Raw genomic sequence first — 23,856 nt, 5'->3', positions numbered from 1 at the left:
CGAACAAAACCCTTGATTTTAAGGGAAATAAGTGTTTTGGGGGCAAACGTTCAAAAGAACGTATCACGGCTCTTTTGTGCACCAATTCCACAGGGACGGACAAACTGAAACCTCTCATAATTGGGAAATTTGGGAAGCCAAGGTGTTTCAAGGGAGTGCAACATCTGCCCTGTGAATACAGGCACAATTCTAAGGCATGGATGACATCTGTGCTATTCAAAGAGTGGTTGTTGGACTTGGAACGTCGGATGAAGGCCGAAAAGACGAGAATTCTTCTATTATTGGACAATTGCTCTTCTCATAATTGTGTGCCTCGCCATTTGGAGCATGTAAAAGTTTTATTTTTGCCTCCAAATACAACTTCAATTCTGCAGCCGCTGGATCAGGGTATAATTCATGCAGTAAAGCGGTATTACCGAGCTCGTGTAGTCCGTCGAATGCTGTGCAACGTTGCCACGAATAGAGCCATTAACATCAATATATTGGAAGCAATGCAGATGTTTAATGCTGCATGGAAATCCCTGAATGCAGACATCATCACAAACTGCTTTAGAAAAGCTGGAGTGGTTTTTACAGAAGACGTCGCAGAAAGTGAAGTGTTGGATGATGTGGAAACCGAGGAGAATTGGAAGCGTTTGTGTACAACGTTGGATGTGCCATCTACGGTAAGTCTTACCGACTACATCAATGTAGATAGTGATGTAATAGTCCAAAAAGAAATCACAAATGAGGAAATTGTGGAGGACATTATGAATGATAGAGATCCATGCGATGAGGAGGAAGAGGAAGATAACCCCCAAAATGATTGTGATCGACAGAGCTTGACTCTTCAGCAGGCAACGAACATGGCACGTAGCCTTCAAGATTTTCTTGTGTCACGAAGTGATGTGACAGAATCTGTTTTAACTTCATGTGCAGTGGTTGGTGACTATTTGGAACGAGCTTTTGTGTCTGGATCTGTTCAGAAGAAAATCTGAGACTTTTTCAAAAAATGATGTTCTGGATTTTCTGAAAACATCTGTCAGTACTGTAACTCTTATTATTATAATGGTATTTTGAAGTTATATAGATCCTGCAGCTGATATAACAGGGCAGATGACCTCGTAGTTCCGCCCCTAAAAACAACAATAACTAACGGATATAATACTAGGCGAGTTCTTACGAATTGACTTATTTCAGTATAACAAAATTTCAGTATAACAAATTAATTTCAGAGGTCCCCAAAATTTTGTTATACTGGTATTTTACTGTATTTATATTAATACAATGTATTAAATGATACCTTGTGAAGACACTATTTTACTGGCAGAAACAGATAATCACAGGGACACTGCACCTTATTAACAACACAACGATCTTATCAATATCCCATCAACACAGTTCTGACTCTTTCCTGTGCTTGCCAACATGGTAATGATTTTGGACCTATCGACTGACTAAAGCGAAGTTTGGAGGGGTTAATTTACAAATTTCAGATGATAGGCAAACTTACCAATATCCTTATTTTGTAACCAGATATATGAAGTGTTCGATATTGATGATGATGTTTGTTGTTTAAAGGAGCCTAACACCTAAGGTCATTGGCCCCTGTTCGATATTTGAAGGGCATTCGATATATAGTGCCATTACCCTACGTGAGACACCACAGAGATCATCCATGTCAATGAACACTATGAGGGATCTTCTTTTTAACTGCAGTACTTCCATTAATCGTTTTCAACCCTAAGAAATATGTTCAGACTTGGTTACATTGAGGTTGGCAGGCTGAAAATACATGTCAGAAGTAAAGAGCATTGCAGAGAAGAATGTATTAATGAACTGTCTCTTTTGTGGGAAATATTCGAATACTCCAAGTATTGTTGCTCATTTTTTTGTAATTTCAAGCAAAGTAGAACAATTTATCATTTTAATAAAGATCGATGGAGTGGATAATTTCTTTCTGGGGAAGTGAATTTCTCATTTGAGACCCTCCAAACTATACTTTCACTAACTCCCATAGCTCTGGCAGTACATTCCTGAACTTAGTTGAATGGTATAAGAGAAGATCCTGTTTCCTCAATACTGTCTACTTCACTCTGAAAGTAATCCCGCACAAATATAATCATTCCTCAATTTGCTTTACATTGCACCGACACAGATAGGTCTTATGGTGACAATGGGATAGGGAAGGGCCAAGAGTAGGAAGGAAACGGCCATAGACTTAATTAAGATGAAGCCTGATGTGAATACGGGAAACTATGGAAAACCATCTTCAGGGCTGGCGACAGTGAGGTTCGAACCCACTACCTCCCAAATGCAAGCTCACAGCTGCACAATACTACACACATGGCCAACTCGCTCAGTCAATCATTTCTATTCCCTGGCTTCGAACAGACACACTTCGGCGAGCTGTGTTTTTAACTGTCAAAACACCCACATGAACAAGAAAATATATTTTTTTTTTGCTAGTTGCTTTACGTCGCACCGACACAGATAGGTCTTATGGCGACGATGGGACAGGAAAGGGCTAGGAGTGGGAAGGAAGCGGCCGTGGCCTTAATTCAGGTACAGCCCCAGCATTTGCCTGGTGTGAAAATGGGAAACCACGGAAAACCATTTTCAGGGCTGCCGACAGTGGGGTTCGAACCTACTATCTCCCGAATACTGGATACTGACCGCACTTAAGCGACTGCAGCTATCGAGCTCGGTAACAAGAAAATAAAACTATGTGGTTCGTTAATGAATGCTCGAGCATTTCTAACAACTACTGAACACACTAAAAGACTGCTAAAATCTACACTCGAATCAAACTAGGAAAATTGTACAACTGATTAACTAACAATAAACAACAATAATAATAACTTGAAAACAAATATTTAAAGCGATAGCAACTAACACAGTACCACTCCCAATGATATTTTTTTAAAAGAGACTGAGAGCAAGCCAAGCCACATGGCGATAGCATCCCTAAAATGTAGCATTGCTGGGATCATTGCCATGGTACAGGTCATTTTCAAGCAGCATTAGTCGACTTTTCTCGCTACTGGTGCTAAATGTCAGATTTCAACCTTTGTGGACCCTAGTATAAATATATTACTATGGAGAATGATGTTAGAAAAATGGAGGGGAATTCAGTATGCAAGAGTCTCTTGTCAGCGCAATGAAAGAGGAAGTGTTCCATGGCACCAATTGAGCATCAAACTTGGCCAGAAAAAAGTGAAGCAGAAGAATTTTGGAAGGGTTGAAGTCTGATCTAGAAAGATGTTCCTAATCCAAACCTGCCTGAAGTACAAATGCAATCTCAATCAATAAGGCCTTACACATCTCCAACCTCTAATCCAAGCTATGCTTGAACTAAGTGGATTGAAGTTCTGTGACAGAACAAAGCTTGAATGCTAAGCCTTCCATTATGATGATGATTTAAAGAAGGTCTTTGGTCTTTAGAAGTATGCATGCGAGGCATCAGCAAGTCATTGGAGGGCTTGATTATTGTAGTTCTACTGTGAAAAATATCCAAACACTGACACAGTACTCACATCGAGGCTGCTTGTAGATTGAAGCTGCACTCGTTGCTTATCTACAGGCTGAACAGGTACAGAGGGAAACCATCTACAAGCTGTTAAGCTTTGGTGTGCAGCAATGCCAGACTTGGGACATATCCTTTCAACAGCACTCTGAGAAAGAAACACACAAATAACAGTTTTATCAATCATCTCATTTAATAATGTAATAATTAACTACCGGCACTCTTCACAAAGACAGAGAATTTAGAAATCACAATAACTACATTAACCTTTCAGCAGCTATGAAAACCATGGGACAAAACTGCCAACAGTCGATGGGGTAGCCAAGATGTGGCAGCACTAAATGCCTTGTGTACTTGACCTAACAATACAGAATGTGATCAATTTAAGTCACATTTCTGCTGAGTAGAAGAGAAAGTGGAAGCAACAGTGTTGTGTAATGGATACATCCAACCAAGTATGAGGCATAATTCAACTCTTGGGCAAAGAAGTTTATTTGGCAAGCAAAACCTTTAGTCGAATGAAAGCCATTTATGGAGACACATGTTTCAAGCAATACCCTGTGTTTAAGTGGTGTGCCGAATTTCCAGGTGGGTGGGAATGTACAGTGGACCTCCAATGACCCGGATGGGTGCCTGTACTAACACACGAGAAGACTGCATTAGTCAAAATGATTGCCATATCATATGCGAGCTGTCAATATGTCAACCTCAGTGTCGTATCTATACACAGCAGTGTGCGCAGGAAAGTTGGCTGCAACATGGATGGACAGCATTCCTTGGAGCAAATCATGATTTGTGACGAAACCTGATGCCACCATTTTGAGTATGCAGTGAACAGGATGAGTCATGAATGGAACCATCCTTCATCACGAAGACCAAAGAAGGTAAAGTCAGCTGCTGCGGCTGGCAAGATCATGTTGCCAAGTGTTATTTGATGTTACTTGACCTCTGCTGTTAGAGTGACTACTGGTCGGTGATAAGATCGACTCTCAATGTTACTGCAATATGTTACAGAAACTCCAAAGGGCCACAACAGACAGCTTGGGAAACTGTCACGAGATGTGCTTACGTTCCATGATAAGGCACACTCGTACACTGTGTCATTTTCATACGGATCTTACAGCTTTCGCTATTTACAAGAGATTCTGCTTAAATATTTTAAACTCATAATTTTGGTACATATACGACTTATTATCTGAAGAAAAGCAATGTGAGGGTAAGCCACCCCTAGGGGTGGAGGTGGGGAAGGGGTGGCACATAAAAATAATCAAAAATAGTGTTGAATCCGTAGTTATCGTGGTAGCTGAGAGGAACAGTGGCAATCCAGATGTCTTTTAAATCAAAGTTCAACCCCCATCAGCATGGGAGGGGAGAAGGGGTGCAAAAAGTCCAAAGTAGCAAAGATTATGGATGTATGTTCCAAATTATCTGCACTGCCATACAGTTTGAATCCGCCACGACACTAACTTCGCGCACAGCTCTACCAATCAGCATGGAATTGAGAAGGGATGAAAAGAAAATGTCCGAGATGACAGATTATGGATGTGTGTATGTTCCAGCATAGCTCTCGAGCAAACTTGATGCACATATGACTTAATATCTGGAAAAATGACTGTGGGGGCAAGACACCCCTAGAGGAGGGGGGTGAAATGTAAAAATTATCCAAAAACGACAGATATTAATCTCTGATCCATAGTTTTTCAGAGACACCGAGATGAACTGTGACACTCTGGATACCATTTAAGTCCTAGTTCAGCCCCAGTTGGAAAGAAGGTTGAGAAGGTGTGAAAAAGAACATCCCAAATTAACCAAGATTATGGATGTATGTGTGTATGTTTCAGTACATCTCTTAACTGAACTTCATACACATATGGCTTACTATCTGTAAAAAAAATACTGTAAGGGTAATAAACCCCTAGCATCCCTTGGGGCAGGGGTTGAGGAGGGGTTGACATGTAAAAATAATTTAAAACGACCAATATTAGTGTCGAATATCGTAGTGTTCTGGGTTGCTGAGATTGAAGTCCATGTTCATCCTCCATAGGCATGGCGATTAAGAAGAGATGAAAAAGTATGTACAAAATGGCATAGATTACGAATGTGTGTGTGTGTGTGTGCACTGTATGTTCCAGCATAGCTCTCAAACTCAACTTGGTACACATATGACTTACTATCTGAAAAATATACTGTGGGGCTAAGAAATCCCTAGCACACCTAGGAAAAGCGACGGCATGTAAAAATAATCGATAACGACTGATATCAGAGCTGAATCCATAGTTTTCAGGGTCGCTGAGATGAATTGTAACACTCTGGATGCAGTTTAAGTTCAGCCTCAATTAGCGTGGAGGTTCGTTCAGAAGGGGTGAAGAAGAAAATATCCAAAGTGACCAAGAGGAGTGTTGATTCCATAGTTTTTGGAGACCCTAGACCGACTGGTGAGAGTTCAAGTGACAGTTGGTGTCATGAACATCATATCTATAGTGCAATGTGTAAATACATACAGTTATAACTTATTCTTATTATATGTTTGAAAGGAACAACTACTTTCCAGACAATCTGCATACCACAAATAAATCATTTAACATGAAACTAAACAATCTCAAATTAAAATTTAAAATTATATACACAACAATATTTCTATATCTACAAAAGATTTCATAAACTATCAATCAACATCACAATAAACAAATCTCAAACAATTCACTTCAAACACATAATACAAATCCTAAAAGTAAACATTCAAAGAAACTACCCAAGTAGAGCTGGGCACAAAAGCTAGTACATTTTATGATGCTTGTAGCTTAAAGGGGCCTAACATCGAGGTCATCGGCCCAGTACATTTTAAAAATTGCCATGACTCATATACAAAATCATTGCTTGTCACACTTACTTTGACGTGAGGTTGTGATTGTAGGTTAAGAAACCATGACACAATATTGGATCTATCCGCTAACCAGTCCTGGCGAAGTCTTGACTCTGTCACGACAGGGAAAAGTGCACACCAAATCACGATGTCAGCAACGGATACTGAAGACTGAGAAAAGGCATAATTATGAGACAGTCAATACAAGAACATACCACATAAGCTAACTATACTGTGCTGAGAAACTCAAAAAAGGGATCACTTAGAAATCACATGGTTTTTCATGACAGACTGTTTTACTACTTATTCACAAAGTAAAACGAAAATTGTTTTACTAATATATAACTGAAAAATCAGTGTTCATAATTTGAACATAAAAAAGATTTATATTCCTTTGTGCTTTCTTTTCTCTTCACAGCCATGTTTAGGCATTTTACACTTTGTTTATTAAAGCTATCACGCTCTCTGCAAGTAAGATTGTAGAGTACAAGACTGTCGATATTGTTTATAGCTAGAGCTCTGCGCGGATATACAAAATAATATCTACGGATATTGTAAATATTTAACTACAGTATCTTACACCCAGTGTATTAAAATGGATAAATCTATTTATGAGGGATGTTTCTCTTGCGACAACTACCAATGTATTGGCCTTTGTTCCTTCCTTCCATGAATTGCGGTCAGGAGCTAGTTAGTATACCTGACTAAAAATTAATGAACGTCATTATTTAGAAACTGTCAGCACTGGCGTACAGTTTGTATCTGCCAAGACATTAACTTCGCAGATAAATCCGCGGATATCTGCATCCGTGCAAGGCATTATTTATAGCCACGATATCTCCAGTTTTATAGGCAACCCAAACCACACGGATAACACTTAGCATTTCAAAAATCCTGTAAGCTAGGATAAAAATATTCTGTACTTCACTGAAGATTTAAATTTCCTAATCTACAAAATGCATCACCTGGTTTTAATCAACTACGTTCCACTACTTTTGATTTACTTTAACTCTCATACTACATGCCTTCTCTAAAAGTGTGTGCTGGGCTGAGTACCTCAGCTGGTAGAGCACTGGCCTTCTCAGCCCAACTTGGCAGGTTCAGTCCTGGTACAGTCCAGTGTTATCTGAAAGTGCTCACATCTCAGCCTCGTATCAGTAAGAGTTACTGGCCCATATAAAAACTCCTGCAAGACAAAATCCCACCCCTCTACATCCCCGATAACCATAAAAATGTTATTGGGACATAAAACCGACAGCATTATTATTCAGAACCTCTTATAGACCCTCTAAAGAGTCAGATAACATGGCAATATCATCAATCACCAGATCACAAAGTTTTCATTTCTTCTTGTTGAATGATTATTATTTTAAAAACTTTCTACTTGATTTATGGCTTGTACTATATATAGATTTTAAAAAGCAGTAGTAAACTACAACTGAACCTCACTCTTTTCTGAATAGTTGTTCCTATATCCCTTAATTCTTATCAGGTCTGATTCTTGTATAAATTGTAGATATAGGCCTAACTTTCTTTCTCAGAACTTGATTCTAAATGTCTCCAGATTATCAAGGAGGATGGTCTAGCCAATGTTATCAATTCCCCTTTCTAGATGGAATTTAAGTGGGCTTACTCTTTATTTTGTCTTTTATGATTCAGATTCCGTATTGCTTCATGAATTCCTAGATATCTTCAGAAACCCAAGTCAATCACCTCCCAATTAGGATTTAACACTTTCCACACTGCTCATATAAGTTTTGCTTGGTATGCAGATACTGGATTTTTTTTCCCGCTATATTCAGGTTTTTACCAAAAGATGTCCAGCTCACTGGCCTTTGGACCAGGGGTCCCAAGTTTGATTCCCAGCCGAGTCGAGGATTTTATCCTTCATTGGTCAATTCCAATAGCTCGGGGGTTGAGTGTGTGTGTCATTTCCTGCATTAGAATTCATCATAGATAGGACCCCATCCTCACAGACATGCAGATCGCCTATATGGCGTCTACTCGAAAGACCTGCACCAGAACTCTTTGGAGGCCATATGCCATTACTATTATTATTACTGAAAGATTTTGAAATTAATCACTCCCATGTACTACTATTTAGTTGCTGCGACCTAGTACATTTTTTGTAAGTGCGGTATACGCCAAAATAACAGAACTCATTTTCGCGCAGTGCACATGAGCATGCCAGAGCGTCTGCATGTTGTTACATGGCCATGATGAATTGTTAGTTGTGTAAAGAACGTTGTGCTCTGTGATTGGAAGTGACAATGGGTCTCGCGACGGAGGAAAAAGTGTTTATAGTGGATTTTCACTCGTACAGAAATGGTTATCAAGGTGGGCCGAGTTTAAAGTTGGTGGTGGAACAATATCGTGAACACTTCAATAAGCCAACACCTAGTAACACAGTTATGCTATCTATTGTTAAAAAATGTCGTATGGGTAGTGTATTGGTTCAACGCAAGGGAAGGTCTGGTAGGCCAGTAACTGTATTCGCAAATGAAAATCATGGACGTGTTCTCAATCAGGTGTTGCAGTCTCCAAAGCGAAGTCTTCGGCGAAAAGCCCTTAAATTAATCATCAGCCCTACATCACTTCGACAACTGTTTAAAGACATAGGTGGATTTCCGTACCGAATACAAGTTGGCAACGACTGATGGAGCACGATAGGCATGTCAGGGTGGAATATTTTGCACGATTTTTGGCCATGGTGTACGAGGATCCAGATTTCTTGTTCAACGTGCGATTCTCCGACAAAAGTCACATTCGCTGGGACGGTTTTATCAATCGCCAAAGAACTCGCTTTCTTGGTTTTGAGAGGTCAGACACTATAGTCCAGAAACCGCTACATAGTGTGCGTGTAACGATTTGGTGTGCAGTGTCAGGAAACGGTGTGCTAGGTCCATATTTCATAGAGAATGATGATGGTGCACCTCTTACTGTTAACCAGGAATGCTATAGGAACATGGTGACCAGGCCATTTATTCAGGATCTAAGAAGGTTTTGTACTGCCAGGAACATACAGATGAATAGACAGTGGTTACAACAAGACGGGGCGACCTGGCACACCGCTCGACAAACTACGGCTATGCTGCAAAAAACCTTTCCAGGATGAGTGATTTCCCGCGGGGCTGAGTTCCCCTACCCATCACATTCCCCCGATCTCACACCACCTGATGCTTACGTGTGGGGAATGTTAAAGGAGCAAATTTTCAATTGTCCAGATCCACCCAAAACTGTGCCTGCATTACGTCAGAAGATCGTCTCACTCTTCGGGACTCTGCAGCAACCTATGTTCCAGAATATGTTGGAAAATCTGCGTGATCGTTATGAACGCTGACTACAGCACAATGGAGCACATTTTGATCATTTACACTATCATCTCAATAAGTAAGGTAATGACTAGGGCAAGGCATTTGATGATTTTGCATCTTTTTTTTTTATGAAGGCCAAAATATAGCTTGAGTATATGTACATGTGTTTCATGAATTGACTGATTAAATAAGGGCAATTTGTCAGGGCATTTTTTTTCATTTTTTGCCGTTTACAAGAGATAGGTCATTTTAGGAGCAATTTATGGTCATTTTTGGCATTTTTAATTGTTTTCTGGGAAGTGTTATATTTCGTTATATTTGGATATTTAATTAATATTATTTATGTTTACAATAATTGTCTATTATGTTTAACTTAGACAAATAACTTGCTCAAGAAAGAACGCAGACTTGCAACATACAACATACCCTGCTGCCACTAGTTTTCAAGGAAAGAGTATTTTCAACTCGATTGCACTTCCAAGAAAACATACTATAAGCAGTACCTGCTTCCCCTATATGTAAGACGCATAATGGACTCACCCAAGCTGGGCATTGCTCCTTATCTTCAGCTAGATAAGAAGGAAGTCAGTCGCCCGCGTGCTGAGAGTCTAGTGAATTCTTTGTTGACAAGTACTGTAAGATCCCCAAAGTTAAAGGGAGTACAATTGTTAAATTAAAACAAATTGTTACACGATATGGAGAAAATATATTTTCCACTGATGGGAAAATATTATTTTGCAAAGTGTGTGATGTGCAAGTTTCAGCAGAAAAGAAGTTTACAGTTGAACAACATGTGTCGCGAGAAAAACAAACGTGGTGTGCAGCGACTTGAAGATAAAAGAAACCGTGGCTTACACCAGACACTACTGGGTGAATCTTCAACATTTTCTCCATTTTGTGAGAAACTGTGTACAGCATTTTTATGCGCCGATATTCCACTGAACAAATTGAACCATCCAAAGCTGCGTACATTCTTAGAAGAGGAGACTGGAAAATCTGTACCAGATCCCAGAACATTAAGAAGAACCTATGTTGGAAGATGCTATGACAAAACATTACAGGAAATAAGGATAAGGGTAGGAGACGGAAACATATGGGTATGCATAGATGAAACAACAGACAGTATGGGACGATATATAGCCAATGTTATTGTAGGCGCCCTGGAAGCAGGGAATGCTGGAGAACCATTTCTACTACATTGTGAGCAATTGGACAAAGCTAACTGGTCAACAATTAGCAAACTGTTTGACCAGTCTTTGAGGCTATTATGGCCCGATGGCATTCGGAATGACAATGTGCTGCTGCTTTTAATAACAGATGCAGCACCCTACATGGTAAAGGCTGCAAATTCGTTACAAGCGCTCTTCTCGAAAATGGAGCATGTCACAGGCCTAGCCCATGCGTTACATCGGACCGCGGAAGAGGTACGACATAATTTTCCTGAAGTTGACAAGTTAATTGGGTGCATAAAGAAAGTGTTTTTAAATGCCCCATCTAGAGTTCTAGCACTCAAAACAGAAGCTCTGGAAATTCCCTTGCCCTTTCCACCTGTTTTGACTAGATGGGGAACGTGGATTGAGGCTTGTTGTTATTACTGCGAGAACTTTGAAGTTGTAAAGAAAGTGGCCGATTCCTTCAACAAAACTGAGGCTGGATCAATAAAAACAGCCCAGGAACTCTTGGCTGACAAAGAAATTGCAGGTAAACTTTCCTACATAAAAACAAATTTCGGATCCCTTCCTAATGCAATAAGTGCTCTAGAAAAATCCCAAGTGCCACTAGTGGAGCAGCTGCAAATTGTGTATAAAGTTGTGAATGATCTGAATCATGTGTGTGGTAAAGTGGGTGAAGTTGTATCCATGAAATTGAATAAGGTGTTACAAAAGAACAGTGGGTATAAAACTTTGTGTTCTATTGGCAAAGCATTGTCGGGTGAAAATTTTTCTCTTACCGACTGTGAATTGAATCCGGGAGATATTGCTTGTTTCCAGTATGCACCAATCGTTTCAGCTGAGGTAGAGAGAAGCTTTTCCATGTACAAATCGTTACTTGCAGACAATAGCCAATCGTTTTCATTTGAGAACCTACGCAAAGTTTTTATTGTGCATTTCAATTCGAATTTATTGTAAACAGCCACTGAAGTTTGTTTTTTCTTAAATATTATTTGTTAATTAAATGACACCTATTTGCTAGGAGAGTATTTGAAGAATATGCCAGTTCTAAAACATTTCATTTCTTTTCACCAGGGGTGCAAGGTGGTATTTACTTTGTTAGTAACAAAAATAATTTAAACTTAATGCATTGTCATCCATTAAAATTATCTCTCAAATCAGCTAATTGTTTCTTAAAGGATTAATAAATAAGTGACTTACGATTAATTTATTGGTCATTTTTTTCAAATTTTGTGTCATTTTTTAACCATTTTTAGGTCATAAATGCATTTTTTTAATTTTGCATTTTCTTGCTATTTTTTGGTCATTAAATGCCTTGCCCTAGTAATGACAATAAGGCTAACATAATTTCCAGTACTGTATATTTTGGCGCATATTGTACTTAAAAACTCTATGCCACACGAACAAGTGGTGTTCATTTAAACAAAAAACCTGCCGTAACACAAACAATTAAATGTGAAAACAAACGGCGCTCAGACTTTGTACACATGGGAGTGTTAGCCGACCCGGGTGATGTTTGGGTATACAGGGGAAGTGTTAACTTGTCTTTCACAATAATTTCTATAGAAAATGTAAACATTTTGGTTTTGATTTGAAAGTCTTATCAATCTCAATTTTTTTATTACAAATATTAATGTCCTCCTTGTACAAAAAAAAGGAAATAAAATAGGCAATGTTGTTAGCAACATCGATAATCAGTTAACAAACTTGAGAACACATTCCAAATACTACAGATCATTGGAAAGCTCATCGCTGAAACACTTCAGACGCTACACATGCTGATAAAGCTTCCTAGGCTTGAAAGTTTGGTACCAGTGTAGTTTGAAGTTCCCAAGCTCCAAATATTCTGCCAATAACTGTGTGTGGTATTTTTATAAGGGGTATTTTTATAAGGTCCTTGTCCACTACTGACCATTGTAAGCAACAGATCAAGAGGACTCTTGAAAATGCTGAACATATTTTTCGTGAAACATCAGAAGCTCCAAACTCCACTGGATGACGCCCTGAAAGTATTTTCCCCTTAAAATTAAAATTAATTCCATTCATATACAACAATCCTCAAATATGATTTTCAAATGTTGGTGCATTGCCTTTTGTCAATATAACAGATACACAGTTTTGGATTTGAAACACAAATATAAGCAAAACTAGATGACTATAGGTATTTAAAAGGTGTTTTTTACTTTGTTTTAATACATCTCAGCTTCAAAATATTGTACAAATGAACTGGTATATAAATTGTTTATTCTGAACTAGGCCATACGAGATGTTTAAAGCAAAATGTGGCCTATATTACAACAAAAACAAAATCAAAACAGCCAGAGCCAAATGCATCACTGGTTTTTTTTTTTTTTTTTTTTTTTTATACAGATCTTTATAGTGCCAGTCTTATGTCAAGGGAAATTTCAGTAATGATAATGGAAATATATTTTTCTGTTGTGATAGGTTACATTAGGAACTATATGGCAATTACAGAGTATGTTGAATCTCTCTTATGCTGATACATTTACTGACAAAAGGCTTTTATGCTAGAGATGAATCTTAACTCTGAAGGATATTCACAGTAAATAAAATGAACTCATCCCTATGAAATGTAAGAAGCTTTGTTACTTTTAATGGCTGTACAAGAAACAAGAAAAGGAAGAACACACCTCAATAAGAAACTGCTTGCCAATAAGAGCTTCATCTAGCTCTATTAAAAGATTCACAAGTTGAGAACGTAAGGCAGGATCTGGTTTATTCGTGCAGCTCAAACAGTTCGCCAGTAGGGGCTGTGGAATAAAAAAGAAGATAAATATAACTTTTTCAACATAAAGTTGAAAATTCTAAAATACAAGTGCCAAGCTGACATGAATGAAACAGTATCACCTTAGATAAAAATGTAGTAAAAAGCAACAATTTATCGGGTGACATCTGTAAACCACATCACATACAAAGAAGAGCTGAAGGTACCAGTTTTTATTTAATATTTTTACCTATTCCTTAACAACATAGAAGAAAAATTGGAATTAGTAACTGAACATAATCTAATGTATAATACACTAGCCTCCTTATAATTTAGAGCAGGAGTGCAATTCCAGGTCGCTACTGGCGCCTAAGTTCCAGTCCCCTGAAAAAGTCTGTTTTCCGTTTTTTCATATTTTCTTTCTTCTACTAACCATCATTAAGCAAGAAAAGCCCCATGAAATTTGACGTGACATTACTGAACAAGATTAAAACCACGCCACGATCCTCTCGAAAATAAATAACTGCGAAACCAAAAAGAATATATATATTTCTATATACTAAATATATACCGGTATATAAATTGTTTATTCTGAACTAGGTCATTCGAAATGTTTAAAGCGAAATGTAGCCCATATTGCAATAAAAATAAAATCAAGGCAGCCATAGCCATATGTATCACTCTTTTTTTAAATAGATCTTTATATGGCCAGACTTATGTCAAGGAATATTTCAGTGATCATTATAATGGATATATATTTTTCTTTTGTGATCACCCTGGGGATATTTTTCTACTAACCTCAGAAGTTTTAGAGAGAGCAATCATTCAACAATTGCAATTCTTTTTGATAATGCAATAAATTTTTTGTGGAAGGTTGAAATTATGCAGGAAAAAGTTCTTTTCTTTGTTACTACTGATGCTGCTCCATACAGGGTGAAAACAGGTGAAGACCTCAAGATGTTTTGTCCCAGAATGACTCGCCTCACTTGCCTTGCGGATGCTCTGCATAGGGTGGCAGAAGAAATTCATGGAAATTTTCCTGAAATCGATAAATTATTATCTAATGTCAAAAAATTTTTTTACTACTGTCCAGAAAGGTTTCCCCGCAGTTTGCGAATCTCAGAAAGGGAGGGGAAAAGTAAACAAATAGTGGTTTTGCTGAATCAGGTGAACTCATAGTAGATCCTAGGGAAACATTGGACAGGTGGAAGGAATATTTTGAAAATCTAAATGTAAAAGGAGATCTTTCAGGTGAAGTCGCAAACCACCAAACTGATAGGAAGGATGACAATGAAGTTCGTAAAACTACGCTTGAGGAGTGGAAAAGATGTAAATAAATTCCAATGTCATAAAGCAGCAGGAATAGATGTAAGTAGACTAGAAATGGTGAAATATAGTGGGAAGGCAGGGATAAAATGGCTTCATAGAGTAATAAGATTCATGGAATATTAGTAAGGTACCTTCTGATTGGATGAAAGCAGTAATTGCACCTATCTACAAGAAAGGGAACAGGAAGGATTGCAACAACCATCAAGGTATTTCACTGATCAGTATATCAGGCACGGTGTTCACTGACATTTTGGAAGGGAGGGTGTGATCAGTGGTTGAGAGTAAGTTGGATGAATACCAGTGTGGCTTCAGACCACAGAGGGCCATCAAGACCAGGTAACTGCAAAATGCTATGAAGGAATAGCCAGTTATGTTTAGATTTTGTAGAGCTAGAGAAGGCATATGACAAAGTACCAAGGGGAAAAAAAAATTTAGCCATACCAGAAGACTCTAGGATTAAGGGTAGATTATTAAAACCAATCAAAGGTATTTGTGTTGACAATTCAGCTACAATGAGAATCGATGATAAAATGAGTTCTTGGTTCAAGGTTTTTTTACGGGAATTAGACAAGGCTGTAATCTTTCACCTTTGTTGCTCAAAGTTGCTGACAGGTATAAAGTGGTAGGGAGGGATTCAGTTAGGCAGAAATATAGTAAGAAGTTTGGGCTATGTGGACGACTTGGTCTTAAAGTTTGAAAGTGAGCCATTTGTGCATTCTGTCTGACTGTGACTTGTGCTCTCTGAATATCTAGGACCATTATTAGGATACATTGTTGTATCATCTGTAACATATAGATTCACTGAAATAAAAATGGTACTACATAGTTGACTGGAAGTGATCCCCTTTTCATTTAATCTATTCATTAAATTTTCTGGTGCCGAAACACTCAATTGAATGAACCAACATACTTTGAATCTTTGATTCAACATAAAGAAACATTAAGGTTATATTGTACTTTAACAACTTCGCTGAAAATGCAGCTGCAGACTACAGCCAGATAAAAGAAAGTATCTTGCTCGTTTTAGCATTGCTACTTACTCCACTTGGAATTTACACTATATTTTGGTCCATTTTTAGGAAGAATACTTTATTACGTATATTACTACATCCTTTGGTTAAGTACATATCATTCACGAGATATTTATTGCCACTATCTACCACACCTTCCAAAATATAACCCACAATAAATTTCTTCGGGAACTCAGTAGGTAAGCTAATTCAGCAGTAACCATCTTCTCGTCGTTCAAACGATACGGTAACCTGTTCATTATTCTGCTTTCATTCACTAACAAAATGACAGAAGCTTCATTACATAGATTACATAACTTGAAATGGAAACGCACTAGGGAAAGGGCAAATGCGACTTGATTTATTAATGGTATTAACAGCTTCAATGATACTACCGTTGAACAAATATCAATATTACCGAGAGAGACTATACGAGACACTAGACAAACTTAATAGCATAGATGACATATTCCACGACCTTCTTTCGCATCAAGAGTTTGAATCTGATATCGAAAAATGTGAGTAGTATACTGACACTGCCAAACGGGCAGATTCTTTTGGCTGACCTCAGACTACAAATGAAGTTATGACTTATTATTTCACCAATCACTGTTTCACCAGACTACCTTCTGGACTTTCTTATAGCCCCTTTCTTCTGTCTGCCACACTCCGAGAATCAGCAACGTTACACACAATGAAATGCTTACTTACATTCTACAGGATCAACTTGAGGTGGTTGACACAGATATCATACCAGATTTATCCTACTATTTACCTCATCACGCTGTTAAGAAGGAGAATGGAGATTACATGAAAGTGGTGGTGGTGATTATTGTTTTAAGAGGAAGTACAACTAGGCAACCATCCTCTATATAACACCAATCAGAGGAAAAAATGGAAGAGATCGCTCACTTTGAAAAATGAAGATATCGGCCAAAGGAAGACAAGGGCCACGAAGGGCGTGAAAATGAAAGACTCCCTAGGCCTCCATATGTAATACCGTCAGGGTCAGAAAAGAACAAGAGGTGACCAAGGGAGGTCGACAGGGAAAGATGAAAGTGAGGAGTAGTGGAGGTGGTGGTGATTTTTGTTTTAAGAGGAAGTACAACGAGGTAACCATCCTCTCTGTACAAATTAGTGGAAAAGAAATTTAAAATAAAAACAAAATTATTTATTCAACAAAGGAATTTGGAAACGCTGTACAAAATAAAACAAAAAATTATTGAATTAGGCCGAAAAGTTACTAATGAATCAAAAGGGAACCTGCGTTTCCTGAGTAACAGTTTACTTGTAATTTATATACCCTTGATTAGTCCACTGTCGCATATAAAGCGGATGGCGAGATCAGCAGTAGTCGCGTCCTCGGCTAGTATGCGTTCGAGTGTTTCCTGCAGGCCGAGACTCCGTCTTAGGCCAGAGACATCGGCGCACTCTGTGAGGATGTGGGTCATGGTGAAGTCGGCACCACAAGAACACACTGGGAGGGTCTTCCCTCTTTAGGAGATAAGAGTGATAGATCGTAAATGACCTAGCCTCAGCCTACACAATACTACGGCCTCTCTCCGTGAAGGTCGGAAAGAGGACCGCCACATGGTAATTGTCTTCTTAATTGATGTCAGCTTGTTGGGAGTTTGGATTGCTAGCCACTCCAATTCCGAGGATGCCAAGATGGTTCAACGTAGCTGAGAACAAATATCTTTAGCAGGTATATTGACAGCTCTTGGAGGTAAAAGTACCGCTTCCTTTGCAGCTTCATCCGCAAGTTTGTTTCCCGCAATCCCAATGTGGCTTGGAAGCCACGCGAAAGTAATTCTGGTGCCAGCATCACTTAACCTGACTAGAAGGTAATGAATCTGCTGTACCAGTGGGTGTAGCGAGAAACAGGCTTCAATAGACTGCAGAGAGTTTAACGAGTCAGTACACATAACAAAGTGGCTTCTTTCATCATGCATTGCAAACTGCAGAGCCTCTAAGATGGCGTAAAGCTCCGCAGTATACACGCTACATGCACTAGGAAGCGAGATTTTCATGCTCATATCATCGGTGACGTAAGAGCAACCAACATTATCTCCGATTTTAGAACCATCCGTGAAATTATGCTTCGCGGCCGGATACTGGTGAACGAAGTCTTGGAAATACCTCTGATAAACAGAGGAATCCGTGTTCACCTTGGGTCCACAGAGTAGATCGAGACGTATATCCAGTTGCAGAACTAATCACGGAGGTACCTCGCTGAAAGTTTGTTCAAGACAACCCCCGATATTGATATTCAGATCACGACACAAGCTATCAATTCGAAACCCAACCGGCCGTGTGATTTCGCCGGTTTTGGTACCTCTGGTGGTACTGGGTTCTAAAGATGCATTGATAGCCTGGATGTAGTGGCATTTCACGAATTTTGGCAGTGTACGTGAACAGTAACTGCCGCCTTCTTATCTGTAAAGGTGGAACTCCCGCTTGGGCGAGTAGGCTGGGAATGAGGCTAGTACAGAAAGCTCCCATTGCCAGCCTAACTCCACTATGGTGAATACTGTCTACTGTCTAAAAGACTCAGCATAGATTTTGATGCTGAGCCATAAGCCGCACTTCCATAGTCAATTCGGGAGAGGACCATCGCTGTGTAAAATCGTAGCAGCACCGCACGGTCAGCCGCCCATGAAGTGCCGCTGAGAAACTTAAGCATGTTAAGTCTCTTCATGCAGGCAACCTTCAACTGACGGCTGTGGGGCTGCCACGTTAGTCTCTTATCAAAATGGAGACCCAGGAATCTGCAGGCGTATACCACTGATAAGACACTGTTTCGCAAGCAGAGCTCTGATTCAGGATGTACAAGCTTAAGTCGACAGAAGTGTACAACTGAGGTTTTCGCCGCTGTCGCAGGGCCTATCTGTCGACTCGGTTAATAGCTTGCTGTAGCTGTCTCTCAGCAAATGCGACCCTTCCGGAGCTGTAACGTAGAGCTAAGTCGTCTACATACAGAGATGGAACGACTGCGGGCCCAGCAGCTGCGACTATGCCGTTGATTACATGTTATGAGTCTCATTATATGATAGCCGTATTGGAGTACAGAATGTAAAAGTTTCAAACAAATTTATTAAAAAAACACCATTCCAATACTTTACAATCTTTAAGTTAAGATACAAATATTACATATATGTTAAAATGGGACGTTTTGCTTAGTCTTTGTAAGCATCTTCAGCCATACTTAATCTAAACCTAAGTCAGGGCCCTGAACTGGATTCCTCATGAAAGTATAATACATGCTTTAATACAAGATAAAACAGTCTAAAAATATTATCTGTGGAGAAAGCGATGCTTAAATGTAACTAAAATTCAATAATGAACTTGTCATAGCATTATATGTACATTGAATGCATCGCCGTTGATGGTGATTGCGAACAGAGTGACACTCAGTACAGATCCCTGAGGTACTCAATTTTCCTGAACGTAATATTGGGAAAATGCATTCCCTACTCTGACTCAAAAGAGCCGGAGGGACATGAAGTTCTCAATAAACGTTGGCAAATTACCCCGAAATCCAAACTGGTGTAGAGTGGAGAGAATTCCATGTCGCCAGGTAGTATCGTAAGCTTTCTCCAGGTCAAAAACACGGCGACTAGGTGTTCCTTCCAGAGAAAGGCCTCCTGAATGGCGCTCTCCAGTCTGACCAGATAATCAGTGGCAGACCGATGAGAGCGAAACCCACACTGGTAGTTAGACAAGAGACCTTCCTTTTCCACGGCCCACACAAGACGCCGGTTAACCATCCTTTCAAACAGCTTACAAAAGCCATTTTGTAAGCCTTCTGTACACCGACAATACGGCGGAGTTTTGTCCACACTTGTGATGACGTAGTAGGTGGTGTCATGGAAGACACATACTTTTCCCACGTAGCTTTCTTACTTTCTCGAACCAAAAAAAACGGGCCCTCGCGCGCAGACGCTTAAATGTGATATGATTGGCCATCGTTGGATTCCGACGACAGTGCTTAAAAGCCGGTCGGCGATCACGTATGGCTGCTGCAATTTCGTCTGTCCACCATGGGACCTGTTTCTGGCAACGAATGCTGGACAAGGATGGAATTGTTTCCTCTGCAGCAGTCAAAATTCCTATAGTAATAGAAGAAACGTGATCGTCAACAGAATGAAATGGAGAGTCAAGTTTCATGCATCTTCTCATTCAAATATGTGAATATCTTTAAACAATACATTGGAATTAGGACCGAACATCCTTCCTGAAACACTTTTCTTGCTAGGGGCTTTACATCGCACAGACACAGATAGGTCTTATGGCGACGATGGGATAGGAAAGGCCTAGGAGTTGGAAGGAAGCGGCCGTGGCCTTAATTAAGGTACAGCCCCAGCATTTGCCTGGTGTGAAAATTCCTGAAACACTATCAGTAATACTCAGGTTCAGATTGTTCCTATTTGCCTTAATAGGGGATGTAAAGCAAGCATTTCTACAACTATCTTTGCAGCCCACCGACAGAGATTTGACCAAATTCTTTTGATGATATCAGACGCTAATGGCCAACCTCAGACTACATTATCATTTATCGTTTCACCAGACTACCTTTTGGACTTTCTTGTAGCCCCTTTCTTCTGTCTGCCACACTCCAAGAATTAGCAACGTTACACAATGATTTATTTCCTTCAGCTGCTGTACTGGTTGACAAGTGCACTTACGATGGTAATAGTTGGCTTAGAGGTAGTGATTTTAGAAAAGATGGGCTACAACTTAACAGAAAAGGAACCTCTAAGTTTGGTAAACTTCTCAATAGAATATCTAGTAGAATGCTCTCGGGAAACTAATTAAGAAAATGAGGGGGGATGCTAATCCTAATGGCAAAAACTTAAGTGATACAGAAAATGATTTAGGAAGTACAACTTATATCAGGAATACAATACAAAATGTAGATAGGGAATCATTTCACAGAGATCAGATACACTATACTAAGAAAGCACCAAGGTTAGTTGAACACTTTAGAGGATACTATCAAAATGTAAATGGACTTTGAAGCAAACTAACTGAACTTAAAATTTCTTCATGTTTAGCTGACTATGACTTCATGGTATTAACTGAAACAAAATTAAATGAGGAAATTAGTGATGTGGAACTCGGACTCGAAACGTATTCAATTTTCAGATGTGATAGGTCTTCTTTAACGAGTACGAAGGCATCCCATGGGGGGGGGGGGGTAATGATCTGTATTAACAAGAAATTTAAACCTACTCTGATACCGTGCATTAACACAGTTGAACAGTTGTTTGTGTCCCTGACTTTTAACACCACAAAATTAATCATTGGTGCTGTATACATTCCACCCAAATCTCCTGTCCAAAAATATTTCGAACATTGCAGTGCTGTTGAAAAAATTATGTCAAATCTTGACAACCATTTATTGCTCATTGTTGGTGACTACAATCTACCACATCTTAATTGGATAGTAAATGAAGAAACATCTCCTGGCCTTATGTCAGTAGGTAACCACACTATGCAGTCCAGTTTAGTTATAGACACTTTTTCTTATCACTGTTTAAATCAGTTTAATGCTATCCCAAATTTTCTGAATCACTTTCTTGATTTGGTTTTCAGTAACTCCAGTTCCATTGAAGTAAAATCTAGTAATGAAAGCATTGTCCCCCTCGACAGACACCACCCAGCATTAGAGATTTCTTTACCTATAAATGAGCTATACAATTCCTTGCCTGCTGATAGTTTTTGACTTTTTAAATGGTGACTATAATGGACTAAATTATTATCTGTGACAGTTCAGCTGGAAGGAGATGTTTTAAAATGTATCAATTGATAAAGCAGTAGAAATCTTCTATTCAATACTACATTATGGCATGGAACTTTACATCCCTATATGGAATTTTAAGGCTCCCAAATTCCCAAAGTGGTTTAATCATAAATTGAAGTCCCTGATTATTGAAAAGAAGAAAGCACACAAGTGATACAAAATATCAGGTCTCAATAGTGATTATCAGCATTTCTCGAAATTAAGAAATGAATGCAAGTCTGAATCTAAATCTTGCTATACAATGTATGTCTCCAACTGTGAAAGAAGTATTACTTCCAATCCACAGAAATTCTGGCAATATCTAAGTTCTAAAAGGTCATGTAATAATATTCCTTCAACAATGCATCTTAATGAAGTTACAGCAGATACTGGAGAAAATATTGTCAGTCTTTTTGCTAACCACTTTTCATCCGTTTATTCTTCTTATCAGAATAGTAGTAGTATGTCATATGATTATCCTTTCTCTGTCAATCTATCAGTTATAAACATTAGTAAGGCAGAAATTTACAACAAACTGATATCTCTGGAATTAAAGAAAACTGTAGGACCTGATGGTGTTTCAATGTACCTGCTCAAGTACTGCTCATTTATTTTATGTGAAGCACTCTTTTATCTGTTCAACTTATCATTAAACCAAGGCGTTTTTCCAGTGGAATGGAAGAAAGGATTTGTTAGTCCAGTTTTCAAAAATGGTGATAAAACTGACATAAAACAATATAGACCAGTTATAATTTCTTCTCATATTTCCAAAATTTTTGACTCAATAATTCTTGACAAAATCACACCTCTCTTTAGAAACATCATCATTGATGAGCAAGATGGATTCTTTTCAGGATGCTCAACCTGTAGCAATCTTCTTTTATTCTATCAGTTCCTCTTGGATGCAATAGAGAACCACTCCCAAGTGGACTGCATTTATACAGACTTCTCAAAAGCATTTGACACTGTTGACCACGATATCTTGCTGTAAAAACTAACAGGCTACGGAATTAATGGGCTTCTCCTCTCATGGTTTGAATCGTATCTTAAAAATCGCCTGCAGATTGTTAAAATAAGGAATCATTTTTCTGCACCTATTATTGTTACCAGTGGAGTTCCTCAAGGGTCTCACCTTGCGCCCTTACGTTTTACTCTCTACATAAATGACATTAAAAATATAGTCAAGAATTCTGAATTGCTTTTGTTTGCTGACGATGCAAAAAAATTTATGCAAATTAATTGTCCACTTGATTGTTTAAAACTTCAAGAAGATTTACATCATCTGGAAAAGTACTGTATTCAAAATGCGTTGAAACTTAATCATGAGAAATGTAAAATAATATCGTTTTTTAAAAACAAGAAGAAAATATAATTTCAGTACAAATTTAGTAATAACAACATTCTAACTCCTGTTTCACAAGTTAATGACCTTGGTGTTTTATTCAGTTATAACCTATCGTTTAATGAACATATTGAAAATATTTGTAAGAAAGCATTTCAAAGATTGGGTTGCATTACTAGATATTCTAGAGAATTTTCAAACTTAGCTACCTATCGATTACTGTAATGTGTCTATGGTACGCCCTATACTAGAATACTGTACACCTGTTTGGAACCCTTCTCATCAGACCTCTATCCATAGATTAGATTCAGTACAACATAAATTTCTTCATTTATATTCATTTAGAGCAGGATTCTCATATGATGTTGATTACACATCCTTACAACAGTCCTTAAATATGCATAGCCTGTCACAACGCCGTGAATTATTGGATACACTCTTCATTTTTAAACTGTTTCATTCCTTGGTGAATTGTCCACAACTCCTTGCAAAAATTAACGTACATGTACCAGACAGACACACAAGGTTCAAGAATACATTCTCTACAAATTGGCATAGAACTAACTACGCATTCAATGGGCCAATTGAACGAATATCAAGATCTCTAAACAAAGTGGATATTGATATATATTTAACAGCTCATTGTCAAAATTGAGAAATCACTTACATAATCTCCAAAATTGACTATTACTTTCCTGTGATTACTTGTAATATAACCTGTGTATATATCTGTACATATTTTTCTACTTATACTCCATTGAACTTTCTTTTTAGTGTGTTTTGTTTTGTTTATTCTTCTCTACTGTTATGTAAA

The 23,856-nt window shown here is 38.5% G+C and overlaps 1 protein-coding gene across 1 annotated transcript in view; it reads right to left on the bottom strand.

The window, feature by feature from the left end:
• The window catches only part of MetRS (methionyl-tRNA synthetase 1), a 298,475-nt gene that overhangs the window by 261,666 nt on the left and 12,953 nt on the right, over positions 1 to 23,856 (bottom strand). The window contains exons 3-5 of the mRNA XM_067147600.2: positions 13,506 to 13,625; positions 6,396 to 6,539; positions 3,516 to 3,653 (exon numbers count right to left, since the gene is read on the bottom strand). Coding sequence (XP_067003701.2) covers positions 3,516 to 3,653; positions 6,396 to 6,539; positions 13,506 to 13,625 — 402 coding nt within the window. The remainder of the gene's footprint in view (positions 1 to 3,515; positions 3,654 to 6,395; positions 6,540 to 13,505; positions 13,626 to 23,856) is intronic.

The sequence above is a fragment of the Anabrus simplex genome, chromosome 5, assembly GCF_040414725.1.
Source record: "Anabrus simplex isolate iqAnaSimp1 chromosome 5, ASM4041472v1, whole genome shotgun sequence".
Classification (NCBI taxonomy): Eukaryota; Metazoa; Arthropoda; class Insecta; order Orthoptera; family Tettigoniidae; genus Anabrus; species Anabrus simplex.
The sequence above is the reverse complement of the archived record's forward strand: the minus strand, read 5'-3'. Positions and strand labels throughout refer to the sequence as shown.